Source organism: Mustelus asterias, chromosome 8 (genome assembly GCF_964213995.1).
Source record: "Mustelus asterias chromosome 8, sMusAst1.hap1.1, whole genome shotgun sequence".
Taxonomy (NCBI): Eukaryota; Metazoa; Chordata; class Chondrichthyes; order Carcharhiniformes; family Triakidae; genus Mustelus; species Mustelus asterias.
Window position 1 is genome coordinate 107,645,069 of NC_135808.1, and position 18,538 is coordinate 107,663,606.

The following is an 18,538-nucleotide window of genomic DNA, read 5'->3' on the forward strand; positions in this document are numbered from 1 at the left end:
ACACAGACAGTGACCCAAGCCAAGAATCGAACCCGGGTCCCTGGCGCTGTGAAGCAGCCGTGCTAACCACTGTGCTAACGTGCCGCCCCATCTTATTGTATCCTCTGACAATCTCCAGCACTATCAGCAACTCTGCCAATCTCCGTGTCATCCGCAAACTTACTAATCAGGCCCCCCACATTTTCCTCCAGATCATTTATAGAAGCTACAAACAACAGAGGTTCCAGCACTGATCCCTGCGGACCACCACTGGCTACAGATCTCCATTCTGAAAAATACTCTTCCAATGCTACTCGCTGTCTTCTATAACCAAACCAGTTCTATATCCATCTAGCCAGCCCACCCTGAATTCCATGTGATTTTAGTTTTTGTACAAGTATGCCATGTGGGACCTTGTCAAACGTCTTATTAAAATCCATATAAACTACATCCACAGTCCTTCCCTCATCAATCTTTTGTGTCACCTCTTCAAAAAAACTCAATCAAGTTGGTGAGACATGACCTCCCCATGCTGCCTGTCACTAACTAGTCCATATATCCTGTCCCTCGATACCTTCTCCAAAAGATTCCCCACCACTGATGTCAGGCTCACAGGCCTAAAATTTGCTGGATTATCCCTGCTTCCTTCCTTAAACAAGGAAACAACATTGGCTATTCTCAAGTCCTCTAGAGCCTTGCCTGTGGTCAAAGAGGATGTGAAGGTATCTGTTAAGGCCCCAACTATTTTTTCCCTTGCCTCCCGGAGTAACCTGGGATAGATCCCATCCGGCCCCGGGGACTTGTCTACCTTAATTCAATTTAGGATGCTCAACACTTTCTCCTTTGATATATTGATGTTCTCAAGAACGTTCACACACCTATCCCTGACCTCCACATCCGTCATGTCCTACTAACTGAATATCATTGCATGGTTTGTAAAATAAATAAAACACCACTCATGTTTTGCAGCTGGGAAATATATCTCCATCCTCAGAAATTGTTGTGCAGCTGAACATTGAATTTACTTATACCTTCATCATAAAATAATACTTCATGCAAACAAGATCTGTGGAAGAGGATTAAATGCCTTTCATTCTGTCCTGATTGTCTGGGTGAAGGTTAGAAACCAATAGCTCCTATTTCTGTCTGCACAGTATTGTGGCTCAAGATTAAAACCTAATTACATGTAACAGGAGAAAAATGGCATCTTTATTCAATATGAATCCAGAGGCTGACCTTAATCTTCCTCTCTGGTAGCGCATTCAATTCAACATGTCTCCTGAATAAGCTGCCAGTAAGCAAAGGAGAAGGGGGAGGGAAAAATTAATACCGTAACCCAGTTGAGCGAGTTGGTGATTATTCAGCCACAGCTGATTCTGTTTCAGTCAACACAGCTTTACTGTGGCATAAATATGATGAATCCATTGACCAATGTGAAGGATTTACAGTTCCAACAGGACAAAGTCGAATTGCATTTGTAGTCTGTGGGCTGATGATAATTTAGCCCTTTTTCATTTGCTTAATGGAATGCTTCACAGCAGCTTTGTGTTCCATTATTTATGGAAGAATTCCAATGTATGTGCATGTTCCTTACAACTTGGATCTGCTCCCTTTGCCCAATGTTACACCACTCCCCCCCCCCCACCCACCCCCCACCCCCTCCACATAAAAAGGAAATGGTGGCCTATTCTTCACTATTCATTTCACTGAATGAGACAAGATTACATTTGAGGAAATATTACGATTGATGGTGATGAACAGTTTCCTGAACAATTTCCTGAACAAGGGTCCAGTTGGCATAAATAGATTGGAGGTTTTCTTGAATTTCAAAATTACGTTTTGGTGAGTGAGGGGGGCGGGGGGGGGGGGGGGGGGGGGGCTGGTTGGCAGAATTTCCTTTTCAAATTATTTTTCTCATCTCTTTTCCCAACCCTCGTCACTTCCACCGTACCCCACCACTCCTGCCTTGTGATAATTTCTAAAGAATTATGACTTGCATTTATATATTGCCTTTCACGATCTCGAGTCATCATAAAATGCTTTACGATCAATGATGTACGTTTGAAGGTTGGTCACTATTGTAACACGTGAAATGCATCAGTCCAACAAACTGCCACAAGCAGCAATGAAGTGAAAGCCCAGATCATCTGTCTTTCCCGGTGTTCATTGAGAGATATATGTTGGCCATAATACTCCCTTACACTTCAAGCAGTACCCCAGGATCTTTTACATCCACTTAAGAGGTCAGAGGGGACCTTGGTTTAAACCTCGTCTGAAAGCCTGCTCTTCAAACAGTGCATCTCTCCGTCAGTGCTGCTCTGATGTTTCAGCCTAGATTATGTGCTCATTGTTCTGGAGTGGGACTTGAACTCACATCCTGATTCAGAGGTGAATGTGGTATTCACTGAGTGACGGCTGACACTTCTGGGATTCTGTTGCAGCAATGCCAGAAGCTGTCTGCCACTTCTCCCAAGTGATTATTCTTCACATATTGCGTGCGCTCATCTGTTTTATCAGGGCTGGGTACTCAAACTGATTTTAACATGTTTGTTTCATTATTATTCCAGGGAGGCTAATTGTAACATCCCCACAACTGCATAAGTTGAGATCTGCTAACTCACCAAAGACCAGAGGTCCATATGGTTTCTACAACACCAAACAATGCATTCTTTTCTATGATCATGTACAAGCTGAACGACATTATTTTGAAAACCGAACATGCAGTGTTTGACCTTTCACTTGAGATTCCTGTCTTGCCTCCCTGAAGACAGGGCTTCTAAAATGTGAATGTTTTAGAACAATCTGCACACCACTTCAATAAGTAATGAGTCTTGAAAGCTGAGGCTAAGAACAGGAATATTCTGTCATAACACCAAGCCCAAAAAAGTGGTGCCAGTTGGAAGAGAGTCACTATGCAGCAATATTCTTGTAAAGGAAGATTTTTTTTTTCTTCACAACCACACTCAATGAATACTGTAAGAACTGTCCAGTCTGGAGCTGTGCAATTCAGAATTTTTTTCAGTCCAAGCAAGTGAGTCTCAATCTTTCTGAATGATTTGTAGGCATAATGTTGTAACAATGAATCTCCCCCATTAAATGCACACATTTTAAAATAGTTTTTTATAAATATGTTGTTCTCCAGACTCATTTTGGACTATTCCTGTACATTTGAGGATTACAAACTAGTCAGAAAGGAGAGTAGAAGTTCAGGGCATTTTCTCCGAGTGGTAGGAAGTGAGTTATGGTGTCCCGGAGGGTTCATTGTACATATCAGTTTGGATGTTGGTGTAGTTGATGCGGTGTTGACATTTGCAGGAGATGCCAAAATGGAAGGTATTGCTGATTCTTCAGAAGACCAAAGGAAGCTGCAAAGGGATATTGGTAAGATTGGGAAATGGGTAACCAATTGTCAATTGGAATTCTAAGTCCGTAATTGAGAGGCGATGCATGTTAGTTTGTACAAAAAGCAGTAACCTTATTCTGAATACAACTGGGCTTGGCACTGGACGAGCAGAGTGATTTGGGTTGCAAGCATATAGGATGTTGGGTAGTACGGTGGCACAGTGGTTAGTACTGCTGCCTCACAGCGCCAGGGACCCGGGTTCAATTCCATCCTCTGGTCACCTATGTGGTGTTTGCACATTCTCCCCGTGTCTGCATGGGTTTCCTCCGGGTGCTCTGGTTTCTTCACACAGTTCAAAGATGTGCGGGTTAGGTTGATTGGCCATGCTAAATTGACCCTAGTGTCAGGGGCATGAGCAGGGTAAATATGTGGGGTTACAGGAATAGGATCTTGGTGGGATTGTGGTCGGTGCAGACTTGATGGGCCGAATGGCTTCCTTCTGCACTGTAAGGATTCTATGATTCTATGTTGAAGGCAGTCAATAAAGCCATTAAAACATTATGGAATTCTATCTTTTATCATGATATATGAAGTACAAAAACCAAGAGGTAATGATGAGTGTGTATGTGCATACATACAGCTGTGTACTGTTTATAGTATTTTTTTTATTTATTCGTGAGGCATGGGTGCCGCTGGCTGGCCAACATTTATTGCCCATCACTAGTTGCCCTTGGAGGGTAGTTGAGAGTCAACCACATTGCTGTGGCTCTGGAGTCACATGTAGGCCAGACCGGCTAAGGGTGGCAGATTTCCTTCCCTAAAGGACATTAAGTGAACCAGATGGATTTTTCTGACAATCGACAATGGTTTCATTGTCATCAGTAGATTCGTAATTCCAGATATTTTTTATTGAATTCAAATTCCACCATCTACCATGGCAGGATTAGAACCTGGGTCCCCAGAACATTGGCTGAGTTTCTGGATTAATAGTCTAGCGATAATACCACTAGGCCATTACCTCCCTTGTAGTATTAGACGCCACACTATAGAAAAGATATTGAGGATTTTAGAGTATGTACAAATCAGATTAACTCGGATACTACCTAACATGAGGAAATACAAGCACATAGAAAGATTTGAGAAATTTAATACGTTTTTCATGAGAACAATGTAAATTACAGATTGACAATCCTTTCATAGAATCCCTACAGTACAGAAAGAGACCATTCGGCCCATCGAGTCTGCACCAACTGCAATCCCATCCAGGCTTTATCCCTGTAACCCCATACATTTATCCTGCTAATCCCCCTCACACTAGGGTCAATTTAAGATGGCCAGTCAACCTAACCCACACATCTTTGGACTGTGGGAGGAAACCGGAGCACCCGGAGGAAACCCACGCAGACATGGGGAGAACGTGAAAACTCCACACAGACAGTGACCCGAGGCCGGAATTGAACCGGGGTCCCTGGCGCTGAGAGGCAGCAGTGCTAGCCACTGTGCCACCATGCCTCCAATCTATTATTAAAATTTATGAAGACATGGGCAGTTTAGATAGAAACACACTGTTTTCAGTAGTTGAGGAGACTCAGACATGGGGTCGTAGGTACAATATTAGATATGTAAGGAGCTCCCAGGTCAATGACTGAGGCAAAAACTATGTCAGTATTCAGATGAGATTGGATAGATGGATGAAAGACAAGTGGCTGTAAAGATATAGGAACAGAATGAGTAAATGTTAATTAGGACTCGCATGTAAGGCAATTGCTAGCCCAGATTGGTTGAACTGAATGCCCCATTTCTGTGTCAAAACTTTTTCTCTATCCCAGTGAGCATGACTCCCAATGAAGTTTTATTAGAAGAGGGAATAATTATGTGGCTTACAGAGCTGAAATTCCAACCACGAAACTCAATAATTAGAAAGCATATAATGATCCAACACAGATCAGACTCTGCCTGAAGAACTTCCTGTTCTTGATAAATATGGAAGTGAAAAATTGGACATTTAATGAAAGGGTTAATTTTCAGAGGTGGAGATTTCAACTTAAAAATTTGGGTAGCTTTTTCTTTAAAGAAGTGCTCCATTAAATTGTTTCATAGACATTTAAAATAATCAAATTGGCAGCTCAGTCACCTTCATTGTGCTGCAGATGACTAGTTCACACCTGTGGTTTTCCCCATCCAATCAACCTTGCAATATTATTGAAGAAATAACAAAGGAGTAATGAAGGAAATGCAATGGGCAGAGTTTGCATGGATTTTCAAAAAGCACATAAGAGACTTATAGTGAGGATAAAGTATATGAAATATGACCATTTAGAAGGTTGCAGGGCAGAAAACAGAGGTTTGGGATAAATTAATATTTCTTGGGTGTGGCAAGATTGTGAGTGGTGTTTCACAGGTCTCTTTGTTGGAGTTGCACTAATTTACTATGTACATAAATGGTATGGACTTAGTAATTGAGGGATCAATGTCAGAATTTGCTGATAGCACAAAATTGAAATGTGCAGCAAATTGTGACAAGGATGGTAAAAGATTCAGGAAGACATGGACTAACAGGTTGGGCATAAAGATGTTGGACCTGATTCATAGTAAAGAAATGTGAAATATATTTTGAAGGCAAGAGTACCAAAACAAAGTGCACTTTTAAAGGTAAGAGGAGCGAGGTTGTGCAGTTATCCAGGTCATTGCAAGTGGCAAAAACAAGCAGATGAGGCCATAAATTTGACGAACAGAATCCTTGACCATATGTTTAACGTCATGGAATAGAAAAAGCAAGAAAAGAATGTTGAATTTGCACAACCTATTTAGATTGTGGTTGGAATATTGTGTACAGTTTTGGGCAAACCATAATAGGAATAGTAAAAAGCCAATGGCGAATGAGGGCTAGTTATGAAGGAAGTCTGAAGGAGATGGACTTTTTAGCTACGGCTGATGATGTTAAGTGTTGCCTGATTGTAATCTTCTTCATGATTAAAAACGGTTCCAATAAAGTCAATGGTGATAGATTGCTTTCACAGGCAGGTGATGGCGAGAGCACAAATTAAATAATCACAAAAAGAAGGGAAAACGTTAAAATTCTCATGCTTCAATCGTGTCATTCCAATTTATATTACTGAACAATTATTTTAATCAACTTTTTTCATTGTGGCACTTTTTATTATTTAAAAGCAAAATCTTCCAAAGGGAACTTCACTATCCATAAGGCATAGGAGCAGAATTAGCCTGTTCGGTCCATCGAGTCTGCTCCGCCATTCAATGAGATCATGACCGATCTGATGTGATAACACTCAACTCCACTTTTCTGCCTTATCTATATAACTCTCGATTGTCTTACTGACCTAAAACAATCTTCAGCCTTAAACATACTTAACAACCCAGCCTCTGCAGCCTTCTGTGGCAAAGAATTCCAAGGATTCATTACCCTCTTCCATTTTGAGTAGAATTGACAGAGGTAAAACTTGATTCCCAGTCAGCTGAAAAACAGCCCGAAACATTGGTCTCCACCCAGGGCTGAGACTGAACAAAGCGGCTTTACCTGATCATGTACACCACTGGGACAATCAGGTGAAAATATATATCATTCTCAAGGCACCATGTGAAAGAACTACACGAGAACTCCTTTGTTGCTCACAGGTCTAGGGGTTACCAGTGTTTAAAAGTCATTTGAATCCAAAGATTGTGATCTACTTTCTTCCTTGATATAGTTTTCTAAGAGACTTGAAGGTGTCAAACCTTTGCTTGAACATTTATCATGGAATCATAGAAACCCTACAGTGCAGAAAGAGGCCATTTGGCTCATCGGGTCTGCACTGACCACAATCCCACCCAGGCCATACCCCCATATCCCTACATATTTACCCATTAATCCCTCTAACCTACACATCTCAGGATACTAAGGGGCAATTTTAGCATGGGCAATTTTAGCATGGCCAATCAACCTAACCCGCACATCTTTGGACATCTCATCTTTGGAATATAGTGAATATCCACTTGGATATTCACTATATTCTCAAATTATTTTTAGACAGCAATCAAACTAATATGTATTGCGTTTCTACAGAGGACTTGATGTATTTTTTTCTATCATAGATTTCATATAAATCCAACCTATTTAATTACACAGCTATTTTTACAATGAGGTGTGGTGGTTTTTGTTGTTCCAAGATCTGCCTTGACACCAGTCCAGACCTTTTGGTGTCGTTATGTGCTCTGTACTTGAACATATTGTTGCCTTGCCCTTATTGACCTGCCTTTGACACGGTTGACTGCACCATCCTCCTCCAATGTCACTCCATTTTTATCTAACTGCATGGGACTGCTTTCACCTGGTTCCATTCTTATCTACCAGGGAATCACTCTCAATGGCTTCTCTTCCTGCTTTTCGTGTTCGCCAAGGATTGATCCTTAGGCTTCCCCTCCTATTTCTCAACTCAATTCTTGCCCCTGAGTGACATAATCAGAAGGCTCAGCATTAGTTTTCACATGCATGTTTATGACACCCAGCTCCATCTCCTCACCATCTCTGACCCCATTGTTGCTAACTCTTCAGACTGCTTATCCAACATCCAGTACAAGCGGAACAAAAATTTCCTCCAATTAAATATTGGGCAGACAGAAGCCATTGTCATTAGTCCCCACTCCAAACTCTATTCCCTAACTACTAAATCCATTCCTCCCCTTGGCTACTGTCTGAGATTAAACCAATTTGCAACCATCATGTCATGTTTGACCCAGAAGTGAGCTACTGACCTCTGTACCCTCACTAAGACTGCTATTTCCAGCTCCATAACTTCTGAAACCCTCGTTATTCCTTCATTGTCTTGAGGCTTGACAGCTCCAATGCATTCCTGGCTTCCACATTTTTCCACATTCTACCCTCAGTAAACTTCAAGTCCCCCAAAACTCTGTTGCCCGTGCCTGCACTCGCAGAAAGTCCCATTCCCCTATCACCCCTATGTTGGCTGACCCGCATTGACACCCAGTCAAGTAATGCCTTGATTTCAAAATTCACATCTTTATTTTCAAATCCCCCCCCATGATCTCACCCCATCCTCTAGAGTAGCCTCCCTAGAACTCTGCCCTTTAAAACACTCCTCAAAATCTACCTTTTTGATGAAACTTTTGGTCATCTGACCTCGCGTCATATGTTACTCAGTGTCGTACTTTGTTTTATAATGCTCTGTGAAGTATTTTGGAACATTCCTTTATGTCAAATCTAAATATAAGTTGCTGTACTGTATTGAATCATTGAATCAGTGCAAGTCCAACCTGGAACAGTGCTTTATAGCGGAACAAACTATGTTATGGTATATCAGACTAACACAAGATGAGCCTACAGTGTATTCTGGACTGAATGTTGACAGATGAGGCTTCAAGAAATATGTTGACATCTTTTAAAGGGAAGCATTTTGTTAATTTATAGCGTCTTCCTCCTTATAGTCTGCCTTCAAGGTTTAGGAGTATAGCTTGGCAGCATTGTAATATTCTACTCCGTATCTGTTGTAAAATCTTTATAAAATGTGAAAATGCCCGATAAGCTACTGTGTAATTTAAAAAAAAACCTTTACAGAATTGTAAAGCATTGATTATCTTTTTGCGAATGCAATAAGTCAGAAATTTGCTGATAGCAACTACTGGGATCAACACTGAAAACCCAATTAATTTTATTGAGATGGTCATTATTTGTATTGTCTTTTTTTGTCCCTAGTCTTTTGGGGTCTCATAGAACATAGAACATAGAAAGCCACAGCACAAACAGGCCCTTCGGCCCACAAGTTGCGCCGATCACATCCCCACCTCTAGGCCTATCTATAGCCCTCAATCCCATTAAATCCCATGTACTCATCCAGAAGTCTCTTAAAAGACCCCAACGAGTTTGCCTCCACCACCACCGACGTCAGCCGATTCCACTCACCCACCACCCTCTGAGTGAAAAACTTACCCCTGACATCTCCTCTGTACCTACCCCCCAGCACCTTAAACCTGTGTCCTCTCGTAGCAACCATTTCAGCCCTTGGAAATAGCCTCTGGGAGTCTACCCTATCCAGACCTCTCAACATCTTGTAAACCTCTATCAGGTCACCTCTCATCCTTCGTCTCTCCAGGGAGAAGAGACCAAGCTCCCTCAACCTATCCTCATAAGGCATGCCCCCCAATCCAGGCAACATCCTTGTAAATCTCCTCTGCACCCTTTCAATGGCTTCAACATCTTTCCTGTAATGAGGTGACCAGAACTGCGCGCAGTACTCCAAGTGGGGTCTAACCAGGGTCCTATAAAGCTGCAGCATTATCTCCCGACTCCTAAACTCAATCCCTCGATTAATGAAGGCCAGTACGCCGTACGCCTTCTTGACCGCATCCTCCACTTGCGAGGCCGATTTAAGAGTCCTATGGACCCGGACCCCAAGGTCCTTCTGATCCTCTACACTGCTAAGAATGGTACCCTTCATATTATACTGCTGCTTCATCCCATTGGATCTGCCAAAATGGATCACCACACACTTATCCGGGTTGAAGTCCATCTGCCACTTCTCCGCCCAGTCTTGCATTCTATCTATGTCTCGCTGCAACTTCTGACATCCCTCCAAACTATCCACAACACCACCTACCTTGGTGTCGTCAGCAAACTTACCAACCCATCCCTCCACTTCCTCATCCAGGTCATTTATGAAAATGACAAACAGCAAGGGTCCCAGAACAGATCCCTGGGGCACTCCACTGGTCACTGACCTCCATGCAGAGAAAGACCCCTCCACAGCCACTCTCTGCCTTCTGCAGGCAAGCCAGTTCTGGATCCACAAGGCAACAGCCCCTTGGATCCCATGCCCTCTCACTTTCTCAAGAAGTCTTGCATGGGGGACCTTATCGAACGCCTTGCTGAAGTCCATATAGACCACATCCACCGCTCTTCCTTCGTCAATGTGTTTGGTCACATTTTCAAAGAACTCAACCAGGCTCGTAAGGCACGACCTGCCCTTGACAAAGCCGTGCTGACTACTTTTGATCATTCTATCTATGTCTCGTCCATCTTTCCATTCTACATACAAACGCTTTTGCATCGAAATGATGGTATTTTGTATCACGCAAGTTTGAACTGAATATTGATGAAATCTGGGGGTGATTCTCCCAAAAGTGCTGAATCGGTGGGAAAACTGTCCTAGATCACGACTCTTTTTTCAGTGCAACTTCAGACCTGAATCTCCGCACTCTGTGCAATGCAGAGGTCACAATCGGGAATCTCATTAAAAACCCAGGGGCAGCGCCTATTCGCGCCGGAGTCTGACAGCTCCGGAACTCCGTGCATGCGCAGTGGCCCCTATCTGTCAATCTCCCCGTTTGCTGGCCAGCGATCGAGCTGGCCAGCCCGGGACCCCCACAGTGCCGCCACAGCCCAATTGCGGCCCCCACAACAATTCCCGGACCAGCCCTGACCCCCCTGCCCTGAAGCCCCCCCCCGATGTCCAGCCCACCCACCCCCCAGCAGTGGGCGATCCCCCCACCCTCCGGGAGGCAGACCGTCACCACTCCCCCACCCCCCCAGCAGACGCCCGCCCCAATCGCTGGCCTCCCTCCAGCCTAGACCGATCTCAATGCAGAGGTGGCAGGACCCACCATTCGCCCCTAGGCCCTACCCCATTGGCACTACCTGATGAGCAGTGTCAAGGTGCCCCCTGGGCAAGGGCACTTTGCCCCTTGGGCAGTGCCAGGGCACAGGCTGGCACTGCCAGGGTGCCCATACCCAGTGGGCACCACCCCCTGCCACTTGACCCCCTGGGGGGCCCCAAATTGCCCCCCCTTCACTCCGGCGAGGTCTCCCGCTAGTTCCCCGAACATGAAGAGCTACTCTAAACCCCACTGGAATGAAGTACTCCTGGCAGGGTGGGTAGAATTGACAGAGGTAAAACTTGATTCCCAGTCAGCATTTAAAATGTATGTAAAACATATTCAAATGACTTACCTCACTTCTCGCTGGTTCTCTGCACGTTCCCTGCAGCGCCATTTTCTTCCGGTTGGGAGATGCGCGTGGGTTGTAAACACTCACTGGAAACCCGCGAAATGGCCGACATACGCATCTCCTGACCCGACCCGCCAGAAAAGTTGGAGGTCGCAATGGGAGAATCGGGCCCCTTATTTCCAATAGGAGCATATTCTCGGTTTCTGAACATGAACATTTCATTACCATTTGACCAATGTAATTGTTGGGACCCCCATTATGGCTAAGTGCAATGTCTGTTCTAGCCCTTACCTTCCCTTGGTTTGGCACAGTGGTTACCACTGTTGCCTCAGAGTGTCAGGGTTCAATTCTGGCATCGGGTGACTGTGCAAACTCTGCACAGACTTTCTCCCTGTGTCTGCGTGGGTTTCCTCCCACGGTCCAAAGATGTAGGGGTTAGGTTGATGGCCACTAATGTCAAATTGCCCCTTAGTGTCAGGGGGATTAGTGGAGTAAATAAGTGGAGTTACAGGGACAGGGCCTGGGTGGGATTGTTGTCAGAGCAGGTTCATTGGGCCAAATGGTCTCCTTCTGCACTGTGATTCTAAGATGTCGGAATCTATCCTGGGTCTGAGCTGGATTAATTAATGCTGGGGAACAAGCTTTTCAGGCTTTAATGAGGCAAAATTCATAAAGATTTCCTTTCAAAAAACAACTCGAGAGGTTCAGTTGTGAGAAAAATATATTTTGATTCAACATCTGATGTAGCTCCTTTTTTTTTTGTTACATAAACCTTAGAAAGCGAGAGTCTGGGGCGGGGGCGGGGGGGGCGGGGGGGGAGAGGAACTGGAAACTTTTGCTTTCCTGCATCACTGCCGCAACTGAGCATAAAATGCATGCCAACACTGCTGGGTAACAACTTGACCAAAATTTCTGATGGTCTATTGAATAAGAGACGACATATTCACTGAAGCTTTTCAACCCTGCAGCGAGCAGGTTTTCTCTCAACACCACACTCAGCAATTGGGAGCTGTTTCCACTGACTCTCTTCCCCACCAACGAGCAAGATGGTGGCCCCCAACACTCTCACCCATTGAAGTGAAAGCACCAAGCAGCATCTTCCTTCCTCCCCTCCTCTCTCCCTGCCTTCCACTCTTCCCTTGCCTTCAATTTACTTTTCCTTTTCCCTCACCACCCTTCCATTTGTCTCCTGTCTTGGCCTAATCGGAACGCTTCCCTTGCTTTTTATATGTTTATATATTAGACAGATATAGATAGACGGATATGTACAGTAAACATTCAAAACATGCCACCTGCAACCCATGACTGGTCAACACCATGTGCCAAGCAGCATTTAATGAACTTAACCACCTCTAAAAACAGCCTATTGCTACAGGCAAATAAGTGCCTTTAAAAGGATCGTGGGATCCTTGAGGGACAAAATACCATTAAAAGGCAGATCCTTGAATTAAGCAACAGAATAGAATACAAGCTATGAGACAGCTGTGGTATGTGACAAGTCAATAGAAGAGTAAAAGTGAACAATCTGAAACAACACCAGGGTTCAAGCCTCTCTATGTAGTGCTTTAGGGCCCAAATTCATCAAAATATTAGAAAATGGGTTATGACTACAAATGATTTGAAAGCTTGCATTAAGTTCATGAAATATGTTTAAAAGTGTTTTGTTGCCATTCAACTTTTACTAAAACTGGAAAAGAAGCTAGAGGGGAAACTAGATTACTACTGAGAAAAATGTTTGAAAATCATCAGGAAAGATCACATTCCCAATAAGATTCAATATGGCGTCTTGGACAGAATGACGATGGTGATGAAGCATAAAAGGTTGAAACTTGATAGCCATTTCTTCTGCACAAGAAAAAATGAACTTGCTGTGGGCATTTAGTCAGGAAAACATAATGTGGCAACAAAAGGATATGTCAGCCTGCATGGGACACAGAAATTTGCCATAGTAAAGTTACCATCGTGCATGGGATACAGAAATTTCTGGAGATGACAGTGCTGCAAGAATAAATGTTTTGTGGGCAGTTTTCAGTGCATGTTTTAATTATTATGCTTGATATTGTTTTCGTCTTCCTATTGTGTGTTGATGGAGCACATTCCACAGTACATCCAATTCCTAGGTTACAGTGCACATGGCTTGACAATGCAATGATTGAAATGCCTCATCACTGAGAATTGTCTCCTTCCTTTTCAGGTGCACTGTGGGTGTGCATTGTATTGAATCCTCACTGCAAACCAGACGAGAAAGTCTCCTGGCTCCGACAGCTGAAGAAGTGGAACGACATGGATGTCTGTCCTCTGGAAGATGGAAACTATGGCAACGAGTTACCCAACATCACCAATGCCCTTCCTCAGAGCTCCAATCAGAATCAAGGTAAGGGCTGCACCGCATGGTGTAAGGGCTCTTCTGTTTTCACTTTGTGGATGTTAAATCTCTGATAGTTCTGAACCCCTTGGAATGATCATTTTATTTCTCAGGACTGTCAATTCACACAAATAAAAGCATAGATGTCTGGAAGCAAATTAGAAGGGTGTTACTCATAAAGAGTTTAGATAACATGGTCATGGTAAACTGCAAATGTCTTACTAGCTTCGCAGTCAAATCAAGTACTATTTATGAACCTCACTGACCTACAGTCATAGTTTTGTTACTATGAGTTTAAAGCCTTTTTTTAAAGATGTAGCCTATTTTATTTCAAGAACCTTTTTGCGGAGCAAGACTTACTGAGGTTGTGTTAGGCACAGGATATTGTGTGACAATCAGAATAGGAATTTGCTTTTGTTGAATTGGGTGTTGGTGGGCTTTGTATTTTTTTACGGAAATCAGGTAATTAACAGTGCAGTGTCAGTAGAGACCCAAGGAATTACTTCCACTCTTAACAGCCCTCGTAACCTGATCACAAGTTTAATGTTCTAGCAACAGACAAATGTAACTTCAAATTATTCCAGAAAATTGGTCACTTCAATTTTACTAGAGAAAATAAGATGCAAATAAAATAGTCCCAGATACATCCTTGGTCTGCGTTGCATGTCCTTGAAACCATCTCGCATAGAAATAATGATCAGCAGGAAACATTTACTGATGGCAAATACACAGATATTAATTTACAGTTAAAATAGAATTACCTTTAGTCAGTCATGTTCTTAAAACATTTTAGGTGAAAAGTCGAACAGTTTTATTAACTAGCGCAACCTATGAAGTTTAAGGGGGAAGTTTAAGCATTCTTCACAAGTTTGGAACAATTGAAATGGGTTTGACTAAATCCTTTTTCTTTTGATCCATATTTGGATTTTTTTTCCCCCCTTCTGCATCTGTTTAGATTTGGACAGTTGCTTCTAATAACCTGAATTGTAAGAAATGTTTAGGTCAGTGCTGAAGAATCTCAATTTCTATCTACAAAATTATAGAGACATTATCCTCTACATGCATGTTGAGGATCTTTTAGCGGTTAAATATGTATAAATTGCACATTTTTAAAGTTGAGCTGTGTAAATTTGTCTATTGCCTATTTTGTCAAGGTAATTTATTACCAGCTAAAGCTTAAGCAACAGGTTGGTGACAATTATGTAAACTGAAGGTCTTAACAACAGAGACTGAACCATTTGACCTTTAAAGAACCGAACATATTTTCAATTTCTGCTGAAACATGTGGAATATGAAGCATAATCCTAAAGAGGTCCAACAATTGCAAGTTAAATTATTGGCTTGCATAGAATTTTACAGGACAAAAACAGGCCATTTGCCCACTGGTGTTCATGCTCCACACAATCCCTTAACAAAGTACCTATATCATCTGAATATTAGTATGGCTGGGCTCAAGATAGCTGGAATAGATATTTGCAGAACTACTGATGCCAAAAATAAATGGTTTTCAATGGCCTCAAAGAGGTGGGATGAATGCAAGTAGCGCAAAGTCAGGCTCTCAAGAATACGCTTCAAATGCAATTGTGTAACCAGAGGAAATGCTGACTGCAATGGAAAGGAGAATGGTCTTCATCTTTAATAATTTAGTGGATCAGGACAGTGTTTTGGCTGATTATTTGGGTAAGTTAATTTTCAAAAATCTGTGTCTATATATATTTTATATCTTGTTATTGATTATACTCCATATAGAACATGGTAATATGAGCCAAACTAATGTTGATGCCAGCTTAGTGTATTATACCATAAATACTGTATAATATCCATTATACTCTTGCATCTGCTTCCAGAAATTTGGAGCTTAAATTCTTATAAGGCACCTGTTTAAAATAATTTGATGCATGGTAAAATGTAATTCATAATTTCTGCATTTTGATCACAATGGATTCATCTAAATCAATGACTGATGAAAGAACCACTATGCTTGAAGAGGAAAATACTTCAGCCTTTTCAGAAGAGAGGGGATGGAATCTGTGAGCGTGATAAGAATATCGTTGGCGTTAGAGGAGGTCATCTAATAAAAGCCTGAGTTTATCCAAACTCATGGAAATTCATTGATATCTCTGATAAGATATGAGCCATAAGGGTCAGGAAATATTCACTTAACCAATCCAGAGCTAGCAGGAATGAACTGGGTCAAAGAAAGTTGTGCCAAATTGTTCAAACATATTGCGTGCAGTTTGCTTTAGACAGGCTGCATGATGTAATTTAACCTTTTGCATTAGTAATCATAACATAGTTACTCATGGAGATTGACAACATCTACATGGTCACCTCTCCACGAGTCATTCAAACGATATGTTTATACTGCAGCTATGTCGCTCTGTATAAGTTCCATCAGGTAAGCATATCCTGCCCAGCTTTAATTTTTCCTTGCCCACCAAAGATGTTCAGATCACCAACAACCTGGCCTGATCCCGCCACGCTGATGCTATAGTTAAGAAAGCCCACAAAAGCCTCTACTTTCTCAGGAGATTAAGGAAATTCGGCATGACCGCAACAACTCTCTCCAATTTTTTACAGACGCACCACAGAAAGCATCCTTTCTGGATGTATCACAGCTTGATATGGCTCCTGCTCTGTCCATGACCGCAAGAAACTCCAAACATAGCCAGTCCACCACGCTAACCAGCTTCCCATCCATTTATTCTGTCTACACTTGCTGCTGCCTTGGAAAAGCAGCCCGCATAATCAATGACCCCCATGCACCCCAGACATACTCTCTTTACCTTCTTCCATCAGGAGAAAGATACAAAAGTCTGAGAACACATACTGACTCAAGAACAGTTTCTTCTCTGCTGACATAGACCTACCATATATTCAGCTGATTTTTCTCTACATCCTATCTGTAACTGCAGCACTATATCCTGCACCCTCTCCTTTCCTTCTCCCCTTTGTACTCTATGAATATTATGTTTTGTCTGTATAGCGCGCAAGAAACAATTCACTGTATCCCAATACATGTGAAAATAAGTCAAATCAAGAAGGCTACGCCTAGAATATTTTGTGCAGTTTTGGTCTCCGTATCCAAGGAAGGATGTTTTTGTTAAATGAGGAAAGCAGAGAAAGTTTACCAGACTGATTCCTGGGATGGCAGGACTGACATACGATGAAAAATTGAGTTGGTTAGCTTTATACTCACTAGGATTTAGAAGAATGGGGGGGCGCGGTTGGGGGGTGGTTCTCATACAAACCTATAAAATTCTAACAGGACTAGACAGGGTAAATGCAGGAAGGCTAATCTTGATGGTGTCGAGAACCAGGGGACTGAGATGAGGATAATATTTCTTCACCCGGAGAGTGATAAGCCTATGGAATTCACTACCACAGAAAGCCACAACATGGTGTGTTTTTAAGGAGGAGTAAGATGTAGATCTTGGGGCGAAGGAGATCAAAGGATATGGGGAGAGGGTGGATCAGGCTATTGAGTTGGATGATCAGCCATGATCGTAATAAATGGAGCAGGCTCCAAGGGCCAAATGGCCTACTCCTGCTCCTATCTTCTATGTTTCTATGAACAGTTAACGGCCACATTTTTGCTTAAATTCAAACCAGGTAGGTTGACACTGGTCATGTCATTGCCATGGGGAATGAACCAGGGAATTGCTTTCCTCCAAGCTTTAGTTTAGTTGAAAAAGGCGCAATGTGTACACCTGCTCCTTCTGTCTGCAAAGGACAGGGCCTTGTAGCTTCTAGCGTGCGCAAGTAAGTTACACTGCGAGCCCGACTGATAATCTTTTTCAACTCTTTTTTTCACCAATATCAATTTCTGTGTCAAGCAACTATGTACTAATCTAAAACTGGGGTTCAATTGTATGCAGAGAATACCGATTTGTAATTACTTTAACTATTGCCAATACTGCAAGGAAATTATTTGGTGTTATTGCAGTGCATTAGATGATTTCAGCAGCAATCATTTAACCCAGGAATGCTTAAGTGATCTCATCATGTTAATCCAGTTTATTCATCTGCTTTGCACAATCCACCTCAATAACTCCTTCCAACCAATTTTAATCACAACAATATCTCCTCTACTCACCATTGCAAATATTGGAAAACAACATTGAGAATACTGCAGTTAATAATTCTTTTTTACAGCTGTTTTAAAAGAAATGGCACAACTCACTTTCATAAGAATCAATACATATTCAGTGAAATATGGAAATTATTACAAAACTCTGGAATAAATTAATAATTCATCTTTACTTGGGATTGTTTGACTTTTACAATAAATAGATTTCTCCTGAGTAATTAAAACTCCTTGCTGCTTACAAAGTCAGGTTCACTTACAGCTCCCACATGGAGTTCAATGGACAGACTATTTTGGGTGTCATGTTATTTGTAATGATTTTATTCTGTTTTTAAAATCTCCAATCAGTCTACAACTAATGGTCCTTTTGTGTGCTTGGGGAAGGGGCCGGAGTGGAATGGAAATCTGAGACCAAGTTCCATTCTAAGGAAAGGATGAGATCAGAATGACATTTCAATATGTCTACTCAACATAAATGTCCTGAATTATTTGCATGCTGTTGTATAAATTTGTTCGTATGGCGTTTGTGCTCATCAAAGAGAAAGATGTGTCAGCATTAGATTCAGGTAAAGCACAGGAATATGCCACCTTTTGACAGACAAGTTACCATTTGCACAATCCCCATAACAGAAAGTCACCATATGGTATTCAAACTTAATTTTCTTCCCACTTCCCAAATCAGAAATAATACTTTAAAGAAAATAAGGGACAATTTTGTTCTCTGCGTCCCTACCCATCAGAACTGGATCGAGTTTGCTTAAACTAATTTCACATGGGTAAAACATTGGAACACTTGCATCCTATCAG

At 42.2% G+C, this 18,538-nt stretch overlaps 1 protein-coding gene across 3 annotated transcripts in view; it reads left to right on the forward strand.

The window, feature by feature from the left end:
• LOC144497425 (zinc finger SWIM domain-containing protein 5) overlaps positions 1-18,538 on the forward strand; it is a 207,658-nt gene that overhangs the window by 162,811 nt on the left and 26,309 nt on the right. For all 3 annotated transcript variants that reach the window (XM_078218685.1, XM_078218686.1, XM_078218687.1), the window contains exon 5: positions 13,474-13,653. In XM_078218685.1, the coding sequence (XP_078074811.1) occupies positions 13,474-13,653 (180 nt within the window). The remainder of the gene's footprint in view (positions 1-13,473; positions 13,654-18,538) is intronic.